General features: G+C 36.8%; 4 protein-coding genes across 4 annotated transcripts; all 4 read right to left on the bottom strand.

The window, feature by feature from the left end:
• Positions 1–222: 222 nt before the first annotated feature.
• On the bottom strand, positions 223–6,008 carry LOC131780871 (methylosome protein WDR77-like). Its single transcript, XM_059097470.2, has 9 exons — positions 5,934–6,008; positions 5,525–5,852; positions 4,895–4,944; positions 4,728–4,798; positions 3,755–3,812; positions 2,701–2,772; positions 2,284–2,395; positions 2,101–2,172; positions 223–1,440 (listed from the first exon to the last, which is right to left on the bottom strand). The coding sequence occupies exons 1-9, from the start codon at positions 5,989–5,991 to the stop codon at positions 1,101–1,103; spliced, it is 1,161 nt and encodes a 386-aa protein (XP_058953453.1). The 5' UTR covers positions 5,992–6,008; the 3' UTR covers positions 223–1,100.
• A 484-nt stretch (positions 6,009–6,492) lies between these two features.
• On the bottom strand, positions 6,493–8,911 carry LOC136277947 (small ribosomal subunit protein mS35-like). Its single transcript, XM_066160878.1, has 3 exons — positions 8,808–8,911; positions 8,229–8,298; positions 6,493–7,840 (listed from the first exon to the last, which is right to left on the bottom strand). The coding sequence occupies exons 2-3, from the start codon at positions 8,262–8,264 to the stop codon at positions 7,652–7,654; spliced, it is 225 nt and encodes a 74-aa protein (XP_066016975.1). The 5' UTR covers positions 8,265–8,298; positions 8,808–8,911; the 3' UTR covers positions 6,493–7,651.
• Positions 8,804–11,683, bottom strand: LOC131780877 (small ribosomal subunit protein mS35-like). The gene is given in 8 exon segments (XM_066160872.1): positions 8,804–8,917; positions 9,405–9,529; positions 10,018–10,078; positions 10,334–10,365; positions 10,368–10,466; positions 10,469–10,511; positions 11,347–11,408; positions 11,527–11,683. Coding segments are annotated over 8 exon segments (681 nt in total). The 5' UTR covers positions 11,672–11,683.
• A 716-nt stretch (positions 11,684–12,399) lies between these two features.
• On the bottom strand, positions 12,400–18,979 carry LOC131780886 (serine/threonine-protein phosphatase 6 catalytic subunit). The gene is given in 12 exon segments (XM_066166066.1): positions 12,400–13,307; positions 13,310–13,393; positions 13,396–13,420; positions 13,964–14,060; positions 15,041–15,086; positions 15,251–15,320; positions 15,802–15,881; positions 16,186–16,259; positions 16,607–16,674; positions 18,153–18,218; positions 18,706–18,801; positions 18,893–18,979. Coding segments are annotated over 12 exon segments (909 nt in total). The 5' UTR covers positions 18,962–18,979; the 3' UTR covers positions 12,400–13,173.
• Between the last annotated feature and the right edge of the window lie 610 nt (positions 18,980–19,589).

The raw sequence follows: 19,589 nt of genomic DNA, 5'->3' as shown, positions 1-19,589 counted from the left end.
GTGACATGATCAAAAGTAATACAATAATGAACCTCGGTTCAAGGAAGAGTTGGGACAGGGTAACGCGTAGAATGTTCAAGTCTTTCCCCTTGCATTGCATCAGTCAAATGTTCAAATTATTTAAGGATATCAAAGTTAATTAAAAGCAAGGAAGTAGATGTAATCTCAAGGCCTAATTCGAGTCGGCTAAAATTCCAGGAAATAGTAAATGAACTAAAAACATAGTCATGTGACGAATAGCAATCTTTATTTATCAGATGGAGATTAATGCTCGCTATTCACTGCTGCCTCCCCTTCCACCCGCTCACGTTCCTTTTAACAGATGACCAGGTTACCAGAGGGTGCTGATCGTATCTCTTTGTCTACCTTGCTTAACAACAACTTGGGCAATTCCCGAAAAGTAATCAGAAGCGCATTGATTTTTCCTGAAATTCGATCTGTGATTGGTCCAGAGAGCTTGCATCATCCTTTAAACCAATCAGATGACAAAACTAAAACCAACCATGGCTCGGTAATTCACTTTTTTCGCACTTGAGGAAGTTTACACGCAGGGGTTTCAATAACTTGTTCCGTGCGCGCCTGTCAATGGTAGGTGGCTGTGCCTGTAAGACCCCTTCTCCTCAGGAAGTCTGAGGCCGTGCTGAACAGACGGCTGTAAGAGGTCTCAGGCGGTGGTCTAACCGGCTTTTTTAAAAAACACCTTGTTTGAACGTATCTAATTTACATCCCCATCAACTTCCTTTGTCATTGAACTTATTCTTAATGACCCCTGTGAATACTACGAGGTTACTTCGACAACACTCTTTTCTTCCCGTGCAAGGTTATCCAAACACATGCCACACAGGTCATTAACGATATAAACACCACACTGGAAACAATACTGTTATAGTACCTACTAAGCCAACACTCAATAATCTTGAATTTTTCAGTAAAATTACTTCACCCTCAAAATTAAGATTGCAAATTCCACTAATGACCTGTTGCTGTCAAAGGTGAAATAACTCCAAAACAAGGCTCCTATCTTACGGTTTGAGAGGTATACACCTTTGTTTCATAAACAAAATTGTTAAGTTATATCTCTATTTACAGTTAACAGGGTGCTAGCTAACAGTCCCAACCGAGCTATCCGTTCCTACGTTAGAAGACACAGTCTTTTGTGTGGCTCCGTGCCCTTCAACTTCCATCGTTTCTTCACCATTCTCGTCATCCAGAGACATTCCATTGAGATCTCCATTAAAGTGCGTTTGATTGACAGAATCCATATCCATACACACAGAAGTAGCTTGAGATATGCTGGCTTCCACATTAAGGTCTGAAGGCTCCCCACAGTCAAACGCATGACTGAATATCTGCTGGCCCCAACCGCTGGTATATAGGGTGTCGTCCACGGGACTCCAAGCCAGGCCCCGCACAACCTCCGTATGTTCATCACTTCTGAGACTGAGGAACGGAGAGGGAGTTAGAAATACCTTGCCTTGCTTACTAAGTCTGGCACATTTAGATAAAGTAATCCTTTGATGACCTCAATTCCACAGGCTCTAGTTTTACAATTTCTATCACAAAAACAATACCTCTCATTGAGGCAAGAAAATTTGGATGCCGACCCATCTTTGCTCCCAGAATAGGCAGTTTCATGAGTCACACCTCACTGATATGCCTTGAGAGGCTCACTGTAAACGGTCTCCATATTTCACTTATACTTTGAATAGATCCATATAACAAACTCTGTTTCACATGTTGCTTTGATGAAGATATCAAACAGATTCCCATTCATCTTGAGATAATTTCAATTATGACCATTTCAATTTCCTTGAATGTGATTGGTGGATGAAGTAACATGGTTTTCACCCATGATTCTGTAGTTTTTTTAAACTTTGTAATAGTTAGAGTCTGAGTGTTCGTTTTAAACGGATATCTGCAATTGGACAGTTACATCAGCCAATCACTCTGAGTATACTCAAATGTATCCACCAGTCACAGAGCATTATTTAAGAATGTTAAAAAGATGTTTCTTGAGCTTTTCATTGTGCTAGCAAATGGAAAAATCGCATCTTTGTTTCAAAAATAATACTACATCAATGAAAAGTCCTCTTTACTTACACTTCTGTGTCATTGAGACAATCTTGCACATGTACCCACATGTCATCTGATACTGAAGCAAGCCATTCAGGACTAAACAAACAAAAGGCAGTTCCTTGTTACTAAGACTTGAACTTCGCATAACAGAAATCAACTACAGAAATGAACAACAGCTTAAAGGAAGAACTCATCAAACAAACTAACCTTCTTGGTGAGAAAGCCAATCTGTTGACAGCTCTTTCGTGAGGGCAAAAAGTTAGGACTGGTTGTTTAGGGTTTTGGATGTTACAGAGGCACACACTACCGTCTTCATAACCTAAAGGAGTTCAAAACATATTCATCAATACATGAAAAAGAAACAAACGCAAATCTGTTACACTATGATAGAAACTATTTCAACTTGTTACTTAAATATCCTGTTCAAACTGATGGCCTCTAAGGATCCTTCCATGCTTGGATGTTGTACAAATATGGTCTGAAAAATTGCTCTTCACAGGGTTGTTGATTATCTCAGAAAATTGTGGTAATCAAAAGCAGTGTCAAAAGATATAAATTTACAGTGAAATGGCTACTGCCACATATTGTTTTTGCTATTCTAGAAATAAGCATAACTCCACTAACCAAGAGCAAGTAAGTGATGGTCTAATGGACTCCAGTCTGCACAACGTGGAATGCTGTTATACTGAGAGGAATCTAAGAACAGTAGAATATGTATTTTGAGAGACGTCACACCCTCTCTGAACTATTGTAGCTAAATGAGGTATAATTACTGTAAAACAGATGGTAATACATGGCAAATGATTACCTCTAGATGGTTGGACCATAACCCTTTACACCCCAACAATAGTATGCTTATTCCCTCGAAATTTCCTTAGGTGCTTACAAGGAGAATAGTTGGTGATCATTTTCTTCATTCTCATGACCTTAACTTGTGGTTTAGGGGTGACATTGTAAGAAGAAATTAGATGCTAGTCACTCTATAGGGGTCAAAGGGTTCATTTAAAAGAGCCATGTGACATATAGAGGTACAGAATGCATGTACAAAGCTCCTGATAAAAAGAAGTGTACAGGAAATAAAAAAAGGAGTAAATTAGGCCTGGTAGTTTTCCTATTCTAATTTTCACTTTTTAAACAAAATCAAGTCCAGCTGCACATCTAGATCTCTACTTTCATTACGAATATTCATAAGTAAAGGAAATCTTTTAGGGTTTTTAATGGTTTTATCATATTGTTTATAATTTCTGGCTCCTTATTTTTACGTCTCTGTAGATACTCATGTTATTAGATACAAAGCTGCTATTATCATTTTATTTTGAAAATACTAAAAGGGACACAGAATTGAAAAAAAAGTAAGTGTTTCTATTCTTTTTGACCAATAATCTAATCAGATAACTTTATTAACCCTTTAGGTCCCATGCGTGACCAATATAGAATTTCTCCTTACAATATCAATACAATATCCACCAGATAAGTGATGAGAATAACAAAAAATATCAATTTGAGGATAATTACTTGACCCAATACTTAATTCTCTGAACTAACAGTATAAGAATTGTGTGGTTGACAGTAAGGAGAATTACAAATTTGATCTGGGAGTTAAAGGGTTAAAAAAGGTCCTCTTCAGACAGATTATATGACAAAAATTATGTTGTACAATGCTGTAACAAATATATACCTGACAACCTGGACACACAGTTTGGTGTTCTGGTGTCCCATAGGATAACTCTCCCATCCTAAAATCAAACCAGAAAAATGCAATATTACTGTCATCTACCCTCCACAGTGTGAGTTACCAAAGTAAAGATAGAATGAGGACTGGTGTTAGTGTATATTTTCTGCTGTTGTTGCAATGTCCAAGGCTTGACTTATGCACTAACCTGGGCAGGACTGATAGAAGGTACATCTAGTGCAGAATTTAGGTTTGCAGTTGGCTTCTAAATAGCCAACTGGTTTGCATTCTACCAATTTGTGTTTCACATGAGTACATAGTTATTCTACCAGCCCACAAAGGATGAGTTACTGTTGTCATGGACAAAACTGACTATCACCAAAAAATGGATGCACTGATTCATGACAAACAAACCTATGAAGAACTCAAACATGACCTGACTCCCTCATTTTGACGTGAACTCAGCAGCAAACTACTTAAACTCAAGAAGATGAAGGTTATTGACACTCAACCCTACTACTGAGGAAGGTGCTCAGTACCACAGCCACTGAAACTTTACAATCTGTCAAAACTACACAAACCTGGTTTCCTAATGCAACCTATCGTTTCTTTCTGTGAGTCTCCTAAATACCAACTATCCAAGTACCTGAAACCAATACTACAACGGCTGACCAACATCAATATCATGATGGTGTTTTTGCGTGAAGTTAATCCAGTAGAGTGTCTGTAGAGTAGCTTGGGAGGAGACTAAGTGCTCACCTACTTCACCCCTTTAACTCCCAAGATCTGATTGTTAATTCTCCCTTCCAACTGCTACACATGTCAATGTAAATTAGTCATGAGAATTTGGTGTGAGATTAAGATAAAGATTCTCACAATCTGTTTGCTAGATAAAGTATCGTTATTATAGGGAGAACTTATCTGTTAATCATTTATGGAAGTCAAAGGGTTAAATATAGCATTCATACTTAACACAAACCTGTGAGGCTGAAACAAAAACATCCTGCTCAGTTCTACTGTACACAACACTCCACACCATGTCCCTGTGACCTAAAATTAACAAACATTTACTTTTGTCAAGCAACTAATTCCTTATAAGTTATTTCCTAAATGAGAAAAAAAAGAACAGAACAATTTAAAACATACCTTTGTAAGACTTTATACATTTTTCCTGCTCTAAATCCCACACTTTGATGCTGACAGGGAAGAGAAGAGTAAACAAACAGCTATGAATTCATGTGTGTGAACACAAAAAATGTTTGCTCCCATAGAATTTATGGAGTGTATCTTAAACTCCCAGAGTTGATGACAAGTAACTTCTTGCCTTTTCACAAATTTCAAATGGTAAGTCAGAGGAGATTTGTCAATTAGGTCATGAGAGTTTAAGGGTTAAATCGAATGGAAATATTTTCGTGTAACCCCATACTATTCTAAAACAAAGCCGTAGTGCCAAGGGCAATCTACTGTTTTCGCCACTGTTTTCTTCATCCAAGAACCAAATGCATAATATGGAGCTGTGTGGAAATCTTGCCAAAATCAGTACATAGAAAATATCTCATTAACGTGTTGCAAAAATGAATATTAGGGTCTCAACATATTCAACAATAAAATAAGAGCGAGTTTTTTTCTCTGATTATCGCAAATTACATGTGGGCTTACAGCATAAGAAATAATCCTGGCAGCGACCAGTTCAGTTTAAAAGATTCCTCTATGTCGTCTCAGAGGAAGTCCACGAGGTCGAGGACAAAGACTTAACATAAAAACTTCAATGCTTACCTTCGATCCCAGCTACCGCTGACAATTTTACTCTTTACACAATCTACACTGACGGAAGAAACTGTATTGTCATGATCTGACAACGACGCCATATTTTCTAAACTTTGAAAGCTTCCACTCAGACACCAGATGTCCACAGTGCCTGTATCAGATCCAAGGACAAGTCTTCTAGAGTCGATCCACTTAATGTCTGTCGTCCCTGATTCTGTAGCACATCCAGCACTGCAGTAATGGACATCCGGTGCTTTAGCACGATCTTTAAACAACCACAAAGATCCGTTCCACGTTCGGCCGGTTAATGCTGAGGATGCTACGGCCAATGTACCGTCTGTGAGAAAAATGGGATGAATTAGAACTGAAAAAACTACAGTTTAATAAATTTAATATAAGAAAATTGCTGATCAGGAACCTTCTTCAATATCAATGGCATCAACATGTGGATGAAGCTCTGCAGGGAGAACCTCCATTTTGGAATTTTGTTCGGCACGTGCCAATCGGTCGTGCATCAGGACGTCATGTAACATAACATGAAATGATTGTGCAAGCAATGTCGCAATCTATACATGATTCATCAGTCCAATGGAACACGCGTCGTTAAAAATTATAAGAGCCTCTCTTGTGCGCTAAATATTTTGATAAAAAGCACGGTGGGCCCCACAGTACGAAGAGCGTTTAGGGTGAAAAATGGAGGCCCAATAACTACGCCGCTGGAAAGAATTAAAGCCGCACGAGATTCAGTTGCCTGTTTTATTGGAGGCAGCAGCCTGGACCTAACGCCTGATCGGGATACGGGAACCCTGAATGGTCTTTGCTGGAGAAACCTAGCGATCGTATGCTGCTATTTTATGAATCTTTCTTCCACCTAGAGAATAGAGTTATTTACAGCAAGCTTCGTGGGAGGAAAGAGTACAGCTTCAATGATTAGTGAAGGATCTCCAACAAACACTCAATTCACTGAACACCCTTTTCCCTCGATACTTGGTTTTATTGAGATCTTTTACTCACTCTGGAAGTACTATTATGACTTTACTGAATACTTTAATTTACGTCGGTGAAACTCCTTACAATCAGTGCTCAAACGATAGATTAGATTTCATTGAGTGTCGTAAAATCAAAACCAAATTAATCACAACAGCCAATCAGAGAAAAAGAAAGCAAACACAAAGCAAACTATTCTAAAAGCGAAGAAAAAGCCAGCTTTTCTTTTACATCTGATTGGTCGAGAGAAAGGTACGAGTTTTCTTAACCAATCACAGAGTGATGTAAAGCAAAACAAATCCAACAGCGGACGACTTTCGACGCAATTGAAAACTGCTCAATACGCCGTTAACCATTAGGTTAAAAACCTCATTTAATGCTCAGTCGTTGGAATCTGCTGTTTGGTACAAGGCTTACTCCTCGTGAGCGATGACACACAACTCGTTCCCACACGAAAGCTTAGCGCGGCTGGAAAGAAGGGAGACACCCCGACACTGAAGAAAACTTAAGAGTTACGGTCATAGGAAGAAAAGTGTTCAGTGTTTTACTGAAGCTGTTGTCTCAAAAAAGACGAGAGGTCTATTTCACTATAGAGCTGCATGTTCACTTCCAGCGTTTGTGCCTTTCATTTTAGCGAAGCGGTATTTTGACCGATTTTAAGTAGAGCAGCTTGCAACGATAAAATGCAAGCGAATCTGTCTTGATTCGTGCACGGACACTGCTTGTAGTCTCACCTCCTTCTTCCCTAAGATGGGTTAAGACAAAAAACGCCATAAAAAGTACATATTCAGAAAAAATATTATTTCTCCTCTCCCGCTCTACAGTCAATCTTATCAGAGAAAAAGAACAATAAAATAATTGTTGACACTCTTCTACGATTTTTCCAATTCGTTCCGGTAAAATTCTCAGTTAGTTTTCCAATGCCACATCGACCATTGGTATATTCCGAGTCTTCCATTCTTCTATCATCAGTAGCAAAGGTGTTCTCAGTGCACCTGAAGACTGGAATTCTTCCCAGGTGATAAAGCAATCTGTTCCACGCATTGCATGGTGATTCAAACGAAGTCACACATTTGTACAAAAGCATTCGTTTGCAAGCACTTTAAGAAAACCGAGTGGATAAAAGTTCTCTCGTTCTAATCTTCCATTCTAGTCTTTTTCGTTTATAAACAGTTTAAAATATTTCCCGAACTTGTTGACCCTGTACAATTCTCCGTTAATAAGCTTTAAGGGTCTTGGTTTTTTGGGTTTCTTTTTCAACTGCATTATTTCTTCCTCATCTTCGTCGTCGCTTTCTGCTTCTTCTTTATTCGCCTCAGCTTCCCATGGTTCGGTTTTCTGAAAAAAAGATGTCAACATTTTCGGTTTACAGTTCTTCGTTGACAGGTTTTCCCTAATGTCAATAACTGCAAGAATCTATGGAGCTACGTCAGAATGCTTTTATTTGAATCGTACGAAGTCGTCGTACAAGTGCAAAAATTGTACGTTCTATAATATTGGAAATATCTTAAGAGGCTTCAATTAATAAAAAAGGAACATGGAAGGTCAGAGATGATGATGATTGACGCAGATTACACATTGAAAGCATAGTACCTTGGAGTATTTCGTCAATGATGCATTTTACAAGGTCAGGAGCTACTCGATGGAAGCAGCCTTTAGTTACAACTAAACTACAAGTGAAAGACAATAGTGTCAATATCTGGAGAAATTATCAAGCACGACTCACCCAAGACTCGTGATAAAGTACGCTTAGCAAATACATGGCATAATCCCGGTTCTGTTTCCTTGTTGGACATCTGGAAAAAAAACCACGATAAGTAAACAACAAACAGTATTATTTTTATCATAGAGTACTTTACTGGGCCTTTCAATGACGTACAAACTCCAAATTCGTAGCCAAATTTGCGAATTTCATGCTGCCATTGTCGTAACCATAATGGCATCCAGGTGGAGAAAAATACCAAAATGGATCGAAATCGTCCAGTCACAATATCCATTTGAACTCTGACACAGTGTGCGTGTTTCCCGCGAGAGCCGCAACTTAACTCACAGAAGCCAACGTGAAACACATCTTCAATAATGCATCGAGAGCTCTTACGTTTTGAATGTTCGTGAAAAACACAATATAAGTGAGAATTTAAAAAGATACATCTCTTTGATCGTTACCAGAAGTTCCACAGAATTCGTTAGCAACCACCCCTAACTAAGTTTAAATGTCAATCATCATCCATAATGCTTCAAGAAATCACATACAAAAAAATCAGACTTCAATCTCTTGAAGAGAAAGAAAGAAAGAGCACTCTACCTGTCTGTGACAATTGTAAGCTCATCAGTCTCTGGATCATAGCGATCCTCCACCAGTTCAATCAACTTCTTTCTGGCATGATCATCTAGAACCAGATCTCTCAAGTAAACCTGAAGATAACACATTGAATGGGTTATCCTAGACCTTAACATTCCAACATCAGTATGCATATTCTCCATACTGTTCTCTATACATAACCCAAGGTGCTGACAAGGAGAATTTGTTTAACAATCAAGAGCTTCTTTAGTTGGTGATCTTTTCCTTTATTTTCAAGTCCTTAATTCAGGGGTGGTATTGTGTGGAGATATTAGATGCTAATTACCCTTAGGGGTCAAAGGGTTGAAAAATAAAGTTCTTAATAATGTCGCGCAATCGCAGGTTTGTGTAATTTCAAATAGGTAACTGAAAGTAATGGATGCCTTCTGTTTTATTTTAATTCACTGTGTGAAAGAAAACCTGTGAATCCCTCTCAAGTACTAAGATACAAAACTAAAAACATTTGCAGCTTGATCACACAAGATTCTCTGGGTTTTGGACGCTTTGCCTGTACTGTACTGATTGATTATTGTAATTACTTCAGTTTAAGTTTAACAACACCTGAAGTTTGACCACTCTTGATCCTGGATGATGAAGTGATGGTCCAGCAAATAAGTAATTTTTGGTTGTTACTCGCAATGGTACACTTGAGTGGTCAAGGTTGCTTGGCCATTCAGTACATAATGCTTAAAACAAAAATTGAAAGAATTCAATTATAACAAAATAAATCAATTGTAACATCATCAGATCTTCCTTTGGCTACCTTAGGAATGGAAATGCTTTCTTTAATTAAGCTTATTAGAATTACAATCAACCTCAATGGGCCACTTAAAAGGTATATAGAATCTCCAACAGGATTTTGAGGTGACAGAGTCTGATAGATAAAAATGAATTAAGAACAGATTTTGTTATTCCATCCTTTGTACAGCAAAATTTAAGTAATTTAAAGATCTGATCTCTGTTCAATCACAGCTCAATTGTACACTATGAATGATAAACTATTTTCAAAACAATTAAAAAAAAAGACCAGCACCAAAAACAATGGTGTTGCTAAACAAAAATAAAGAACATTACGATGTAACTTCAGGTATCTCAGTCATGATCAGACAAAGGGAGAAAACTACAGGAAGCACCAAGTCATTGCTCAATCAGCCAAGATCAAGATGCTACTCACACTTTAGAGCCTGACACTGTCTTTCAACAGCAGGAGGAGCTAAGTGAAAAAAGGTTGGTATCTAAAAGAACAACCAATTTATATGTCATATATATTTTAGGATTTTGCAAAAGCATCAGAGTAGGTTGAAATATTTTAAGAGTAGGAAGAAAATGGAGAACTTCTGTCAACTAAACCTAGAAGAGTTCAGGTAAACACATGACTGCTCAACACAAATGGAATAATTTAGAAAGTGAAAGGGTTGTACATGTCTGAGGGTTTAAGACTTATATGACTATCTTCATAATATCTCACACCTGAAGTTACTTTTAATTACCTTGGATAGTTCTATGTTTCCAATTGCTCCTTGGGACGGTCTTGGCCATATTTGTTGTGTTTCATTCGTCCCATTCTGAAGAGAACAGGAATTGTAGCAGGATTATATGACTGGGGTCCAGTGAAAACAGATGCCAATCTGTATATGTACTTCTTAGCTTCAAGTTTCCAGGGATATTCTGTGAATTGTACACAGCAGATAACAATAATACTCTTCACTCTTTACCCCTGAGTTGTTGGAGGCTAGCAAAGAGGGTTCTGATCACATTTCAGACACAAATTTAAAACAGTATTTCATCATTGCTAATTTTGGAGGAAAACTCCAAATCTCACCTTACCTTACCTTTCTGTAAAATTATAGTTATCTCAATGCATGTTCAGAGCACTTAATTCAAATACTTGTGGGGTTAGTACAGGTCTCAACTTCTGATAATTTTTAAAAGCTTCCATCCTACAAATGGGAAGCTGTTTACAAGTATGAAAGGGGGTTAGAGTCTAGTGTAGGTGATTTCATGGAAAATTAACACACTAACAGTCTGTAAGATGAATTTAAGGTTCTTCTCACAGAAATAGTGTTGCCTTTCAGAATATAGTTCAATGTAAAGCATTCATGAGCAAAAGTGTCATTAATAATCAGCAGCTTCTGATTAGGGTCTTAATCAGTATGTCAGCAGGTTCCCCTTTAAAAGATAAAGGCTTTAAATAATAGCTATGAATAAGGTTATCAGTTTTCGAAAATACTTTTGTGCTTTGTCAGCAGGCAAGTGAAACACTCAGTTGGTAACAACCTTCAGAGTAACAATAAATAAAATGGCATAGTAAGTAGAGTAAATTTTGAAAAGCTTTGTTTCATGAATCAACCCTCTGTTGAAGCAAATTTGTAACTTCAGTCAGACTATTTTTTGTCTCACTAATGCTGTACTTCAGAATTTTCCAACCTTCATTGAGTTACAGCAGACAGCCAACTAGCCCTATTATATATTTTATAGATGAGAGCACAGTGCATTTTCCTACCTTATATATCCACTGATTTATTTTAGGTTTCTTTTTTTTATGGTCTCTTTTCCTTTTTCTCTCTGAAAAAACAGGAACAATGTAGAGGAAACTTTATCTAAATATCATTAATAGCTAACGTTTACAACATCTACTTCGTAATTTACATCGTACTGTTTAAAGCTGTAGAATTCGACTTACCCCGTTGTTGCATCAAAAAGGAAGCGGATTGAACAACACCTTGATCGTACCGACGTGGCACCGTCGTGTTATGAAGATAATTCGACGCGCTTGAAGCTTTTATACAAAGTGAAGACCACGATCCGAAGCTCCTTAACGCCGCCATATTTGATCTCTCGCCTTGCCACACCAGATCCCTCTCGTCACGGCAAAAAGTTCCACAAGTATGGCTAATGAAGTGTCGCTAATAAACTGTGGGAACTGCGACTTGAGATGTAGATTAGATGGGAGCACTCACCAGGAAACAAACGATCTTCTATTCTTCAGGTCTATATGATGGAGGGATTTGAAAATGCGGTTTTTCTCTTGAAGAGCAAAGGCGTTTGTGAAAAAAGGGCAGCCCTTTGTTTGGGTTTACCGTTTCATGTTAGGCAAATTGACCTCAAGTTATAAGGAGACAAGGATAGTTGACCCTCAGTGGAGCCGGCATGGAGGTGGTTTGTTTTCCAAAGTGGGGCGTTTTTGTGGGGAAGATTTCCATGCCACTTCCACTTAACCGTGGAGAGAATTAACCAAAATTCCAAATTTTAAATATCTCCTTCAAGAAATAAAAACACATCAATTCATTTTCGTGATATATTGTAATCAATTACATGAAGAGTTAGAAAGTAAAACATGGTACAAAAAAACTGCAACCCCCTTCCCATTGTTCCTCCATAATCAAGGTTTCCATTGCCACAGTGGGTAAGTTCTTTTAAAGAAAAATAAAAAATTCTTCTTCTGCTCCCTCAACACTTTATGCAAACTCTTGATTAAGAATAGGATAATATCAAATTTATCCTAAAACATTCTCTTTTGCTAGTACAAAGCTATGCAAGCATGAACTAAGTTCCATTTAGACTTCAATTCTCAGCAGAACACTGCTTTTTCGTTATTTAGAAAAAAAAAAGATTTTACATGTTCAAAGCACCTATATCTACTTTCTGCCTACATTTGATAGAGGTAATATTGAAAGAAGCAAATGAAATAATACAGCATATCTCAAAGGTCATGTTACCAATTTGAATGTTTTCTCAGAAACATGCCCACCGAATTGTGGAACACAAAAGGATTATCACATGTGTGAGAGGTTAGTCAGTCCAAAACATGGCAATTCAAATTGGATGCCAAATTTCAATTCGGTATATCAACTAGTTTTAACTCTGAAAAACATCTTAGGATGAGTGAAATACTATCTGTGACTCTAACTTAAATTTAACTGTTAACTACAGTAGGTGGATAATAATGTGATTATACACCTCTAATGAAAACTGTTGGCAATTCACATTGAAGAAGTATCTCTTCAACAATGTATACAATACACAGCTAGCTCACAAAAGATTTTACAAAGACAATTTGAAGCTTTCAGAGAAACAGCCACACAAGCTTAAAATGCCATGTTAATATGCATATGATACAAAATCCTCTTAAATGCTGTCAAAACCATTTCTCTGAGATCTCCACTTGTCCAGCAATGGCCAAAATGATCATGACTTTTCAAGAGGACTATTCAAGTTTCCAGTGCCTCATGTCAAATTGGAAGGTCTTTACCCAATTGGACTATTTACAAAGCATGCTTTTGACTTTAATGATGGGAAAACATTAAATCTTGTTTTTACTTCTCCTTATTTACAGAAAGTAAGGAGTTGTGGTTCTGGGAGGTATAATCCTCTCACAGTCTGGTACTGCTTTAAATAGCTTGGGATCTCTTGTGTCAGGATCAGAGAAAGCCAGTATTGATGCCATGTTTCCACAACGGTAACGTAGTTTGGAGCTGACCAAACAGTGACTAATGTCTCATCAAACATGTACTTGTATCCTTCATGGACTAACTGGTAGCAAGCATATCAGCCTTCAAGCTGTTGATGTGTACAAACTGGGAAAATGAAAATGAAATTGTCAATTCAACTACACATTTTTACATGATTTATGTAATACACCAATCATTTCTGCCCAAACATTCCCACAACCTCAAACTTAAGGGGCCCACATGTCTGTTACAATAATTGTTGTGTCAATGATGTGGATCACTGACCCAAGTTTCCTCACCGATCTTCTTTCTTTCTTGAACAAATTATACCAAATTAAGAGACACTAATAGGAAGAATTTTTTGTGATTATTTTTTTACATGCAAAAAAGAATATGAAAATTTTGGCCAAACAAGGAAAATGCAGCGTAACAGACAGGTCTAGTGTACCCTGGTTTAAAAAATGGTCCTTCAAAAATGACATGAAAATTTGCTCAAATAGTCGCAGACAAATTTGGGCATTTCGATTTTTGCTGTGTTGTTACAGTAGTTGTTGCATGATCATAAATTAAACAAAGCAAGCTTAACTTAAACTAGATTGGAAAATTTCAAGCAAAGGAAAATCTTAAACTAAAGCTCTAAAATATAGTTATACTTTTCAAAACAGTAACCTCATTAGTGACTTTAGCCCCAAACAGCCATCCTGCACCTCTAGGACTTATAGCCCAAGTATCAACATCTTCTGGATCAGACCACACCAGATGTACATAATGTCAAAGAGAGTAACACTGTACAAAAACTAAAAGAACTACGTTTATAACAAGTTCCTTGGCCTGTGATTTTAACAGAAAGCTCCTCATATTCAGACATTGTCTGGTGGTCCAAGAGACCCATACCTACTGGTCAGGTAAGTTATTTTCTATTCTCTTCCTGCTGGTCTTCTACTAAGGGCAATCCTAATCAAAGAAGACTGATCTTCCTAACAGGGACCCTTGTGTTTTTCATATTCCTCAATTTATGAGTCAGAACAATGGGCAAATAATACCAAGTCAACTCACAAGACAATTACCGTGAAGTTAAAATCGTTTGTTGCTGATAATGTTTACATCGTAATTTTTTTTACTGCTTCTGATAACCACAACAGGGCAAAAGTAAAGTAATATTAATTAACATGCTTGATATTCTTAAGTGCTCTCACTGTGTCTCTACATGGGAACTAAAGGACCTTACTTTGTTCAACAAGTTAGAGAAATATTTTGTAGTGTGTAGGATGTATTTTAGTTTGTTTAAGTGACATGCTCTCTTCTAGGCTTGTATGATGGTGGGTAAGTCTCCCTCTAATCTTCAAGGTGATTTTCATCATTTTTGGGATATTACATTAATGTTTCTGCTAGTTGACTGCTGTCAGGGTCCCTAACTACTGTAATCATTGGAACTCTTTTTCAAAACAACTCAATTTTCTACAGGTATTCCCATGCATTTCCTTCTGTAGTTTGAATCTTTCCAAGGTGTTATTTGAATTTCTTAACCATTCATCAATTGTGATATAATGTCATTGTGTTATATGAGGTATTGGCTTTTTTAAACTATGTAATGTGCGGAACAAGGAGCTTAAAATCATAGAAGGAAAAATTGTTTTTCTCTTTTTCTTAATGAAAAGTGTTTCCATAATGTGGTTCCATGTTTAATCAAAACAGAGTCTTTAACATCCCTTTAACTTAATATCACGCAAAAGGATATCACAAAAAAAGGCTCCTTTGTGTGGGATTTCCATGTTACGATCTATGTCCGTACCTGTAAAATAAGTGGACAATGACAAATAGAGTTTAATCAATACTCCTCCACTTTGAACCTAGATAATGTTTATCAACCTACATGTAAATGCAAAAGTGACAAACAAACCGTGGTGAATATGTTGTAATCACAAAGAAAAAATTTCTGTGTTTCACACTACTTACCTATGATGCAAGAGGTCCGACTATCTGGTGATAACCCACCATGGACCACACAACTTGATCCATCAATAACCTGTTGGCAAATTGACTCTATTATAAATGCTTAGTAGAAAGTCATTATATTTACAAAACAAATACAGGGAATCTCCAGCTTCTTTTCTCTGTATCAACGAAAGCAGTCAGATGTGCAAACTTCCCATAGCAATCCACATTTATACATAATTAATTAGGTGATTAAGACATTTAGTATATTCCACACAGGTAAATATTGCTTTTTTGGCATGCTGATTGGCTTTTTCAGAGGTGATAAAAAAAGTACAGTATTTACCTCTAAGTAGCCAAGGAGACAATATCACAAGTCAAGAGCTTACTTTCCAACCAGTTTTCGGAATATTGACAGAACTCTACTAATTTTTGGTTCCTTCATGATATGTACTAACACAATTATTCACCTCCACATTCAATCGGTAAATAATTTTTAGGTAATTATATGTAACAACATTTGTTCTTAAAAAACACTGGATAATTATGTAATGACTGTGACAACAACGTACAGCAGCCACAGTGAGGAGATCAAACACTTTACAGCAATATCTCCAGGCATTGGCATTTCCATACTTGGACTGACATTCATCTGAAAAACAAAATAAAAAGACATCGAATGTATCTGGACCACTTAAAAACAAAACCACCTCTGAAAAAACACCTCTGAAAAACAAAATAAAAAGACATCAAATGTATCTGGACCACTTAAGGTTCATTCAGCTCTTTCTTTAAAACTACAAGAGTTTGTTTCTTCAAATTATTGATCTTTCTCATGAATCATTTTTCATGTTGAGAACATTGTCATGAGTATTAAAATATAGCACTTTTTTGTACTAAAACTGGGAAAAAAATCCCAGCTGAAATGAAAGACTAGAGACATGCTTCAAACTTACCATAAAAGCCATACACCTGAGTAATCTGCCTACTTTCGTGGTTTCCTCTCAGAAGTGTAATACGATCAGGCCATCTGGAACAGTTCAATGAATGGCAGTTTATTCAACAAAAAGTTGGGCAAAAATCAGCTCTCTCTTAGGTTTGAACCTCAAAGGTTTCTATTATCATATGAATTAAAAATGTTTCTGGTTATTGGAAACTTTTCACCCTTGAATAATGTTTCTTTGATCATTGTTGATTGCTGAAATTACATGCAAAAGAGCAAGCAGGAAGTCATAAGGTGAAGAAGGAGAAAAATGATGAAAGACAAGTTTGTTTGCTTCTGGTGACAAGGACTTTTCTCTACTTCATGTTTGCTCTCTCAAAGTACAATATATACATTAGCTCAATTTCTAGTTAAAATAGAGAGGAACATCTTACTTGGCCTTCAAAGTCAATAACCTGGTAAATGTTTCCAAGCTGTAATAGCCTCTGTCCACAAAGTCACCCTGTGAAACAAAAAAATTATATCACTAAAGGAAAGAGTATGTAACTCAATATATCAACAAAAAAAATTCATTGCATGTCTGTTTTCAATGTAAATGTTAAATCACATAGACACTTTCAAGAAAACAAAATCAAAGAAAATAAAACTTTATAGGTAATAACTGATTTTTCATTAAGTAAATTCACCAAACCCCAAATGGATCTCAGAATAATTATGGGAAAATCTGTGACATATGATACAGTTTCATTTTCAGTTTCATTCAAAACTCTGACAAGCTTTCTTTGTTCAGTGAATCCCATCTAACTTCTTTTTTTCTCATAACTTATTGTAAGAGCCAAACCTATAATTAGGGGGGCCATTTAGCCTACATGTACAGTGCTTTCAATAAGACCCGCCACCCTCCAGAGCTCTGGCGGGTCTTCTGTTGTGAATTGCCAGGTATGCTTTGGAAACTTTTAAGCAAACTCATGAGGTGAGACCTAACACACCTTGAGATCTTCTAGAGTTCTTTCAAGCAACTCTTACCTTTATAAACAAGTTTTGACAAAAATGATTGATATTTTCTATCACATATTCCACCATACATTTCATACATTTCCAACGAAAAAAGATTTTGAGTTTCCAAGAACATACTGACTCAAATTTCAGTAACCAGTGTGAAACTCAGGGAGCAGAAATGAAAGATTTTGATCAGAAATATAACAATCAGTATACAGGAAATGAATATTTAATGATCATCTACAAAAGTAACACCAAAAACTGTTTGAAGCCAATTTGTTCTGAATTGAAGTAACATGATAACAAGAGGGAAGTTGTTTTTCACATTATTCTCTGATTGGTGCTTTACCAAGTTGATCACCTTCTTCAAATCTTGTTAAAAGCACTGCATGACTTAATGATGCTGCATTACTAAATAAAACTCCAAGAGGTGAGATTCAACATGTGAATTCTCAATACAATAACAATACACTATCAAATTCTTAAATATTGCATTTCAAGTGTTCTGATTGGTTCACTCAACTCCATTTATCAGCTCAGATTCCGAGTCACCTTATATGGAAAAGAATTGCACCAACAGTTGCAATGCTAAAAAGGAAGCGTCAAATACTGTATCCAAACTTCAGGATTATGTTCCTTGTAGGCCATTTACCAACTCATATCCTCATCACATGTTGTTAATTTTACAGCCAACAGGTGATGAGAAAAGACAGCCTAGTCAGCCACAAGGTATTTCCTTAATTCATCGTAAAATTTTCAGAATAAATTCATAATCAAGAGAGTAACCTCTGGAGGGGAAAATTACTGATAGGATCTCTAGATTTCAAGATTTGTGGATACATTAGGATACCTTTTAGGATTACAAAACTAGTTTTGGAATTTTTTAATTTGCATTCTTGAGGATGGATTTGTAATTAATTATTGATAAATAAGAAACCTAGATATAGATAATATTAATTATGTAAAATGAAATGTTCTCACCATAAACACATATGATGTGTCTGGAACTTGTCCTCCAGTTTTAAACAATTCCTCCAAGTCATAAAACTATAAGAATTGACAAATCCAATAATTAAATATTGTTTATCACGTATCTGAATAAAATTTCTATAACCATTTTCACAAAACCACATACACAGACTGGTTGTGCAATATACAAATTTACAGGAGTATTCAAATACCAGCTTATGTCGGCTATGACACTAATTAAGTCAAATTCATAGAATTAACAAAATGTATTTACACCAACATAGCAGGGACATAATGAAAAATCTTGACAACGTACGAGAAAAATTGCCATCTCTTCTCGTCTTTTTAAATCTTATGTCATCAAAACAATAGATATTGACGAGACTTGAAAACAAAAAGGTACCTAACGTGAGTAGACTATCCCTGCATTGTAGAGCTAGTGTATTGCAAAATTTTTGATGAGTTGAATCTTCAAATATTGTATTCCATAAACAGACCGATGCACCTCCTTTTATTGATACAAATATCCTGAAAATTTCCATGTTGAATAAATACGTAAGGATACCTGTCCATGAATGTCTCCACAAACAGTAACTGGCGTGGAAACCGGTTGAACATTTGATTCTTCAAGCAGCAATTCGCAGACGTAGTCACAAAGTTTCTACCAACAAGAAGACAAGAAAGTATCCAATTGTGAAAAAAATTTTGACGTACCACGAGTATGCCAAGACGTTTTTATCAATTGAACTTACCTTTAGGTCATTTTCTGGAAGATATTTACATTGTTTTGCGATATCAATCCACTGGTCCACGTCCGCCATTTTGCTTTCTGAACGGAACTGGGCATGCGCATTGATCCTCAGCTGACTTGCCTCGTTCCCGATCAAACAAATTCCGGGGCATTAGACGTAAGGAAGCAGTTATCCTCATCGATTGAAATTGCACGACATCCCAAATACGTTACGTTGCATAAGGATTTATTAAAGGGGCTATGCATTATGCAAGCATGTCTTTCCTTCTTGCTAACAAACAGTCGTGCTGAAATTCCTGCAGTCGTGAGGAGTATTTTAGAGCAAACGCCTATTAATTTTAACTGGAAAGGAAAACTTTGTTTTGTGTTCTTGGACAAGACACTTGTCTTTCGCAGAGTAAACTAATGTAAACTTAGGAGCCCATTACCCGGAGCTTCCATCTTCCATACTTTGAGTCAACCCTGGCTCGTATCATGCAGAGAAGGAATATAGGTCAGCCTTCGTCTTTGGCCGCCATTTTTTTAGGGTGTTATGCGAACGTCAGCGTGTTTTCGCGGGAAATTAAAGAACCCCACAGCAGTTCTAAAAATAAAAAGACACGGGAAAGGGTTGACTCAAGGGTACAATTGGTATGGAGGCTCCGGGTAATGGGCTCCTGGTAGACTTCAATAATTATCGATCAATTGAACGACGAGCT

The sequence above is a fragment of the Pocillopora verrucosa genome, chromosome 1, assembly GCF_036669915.1.
Source record: "Pocillopora verrucosa isolate sample1 chromosome 1, ASM3666991v2, whole genome shotgun sequence".
NCBI lineage: Eukaryota > Metazoa > Cnidaria > Anthozoa > Scleractinia > Pocilloporidae > Pocillopora > Pocillopora verrucosa.
The sequence above is the reverse complement of the archived record's forward strand: the minus strand, read 5'-3'. Positions and strand labels throughout refer to the sequence as shown.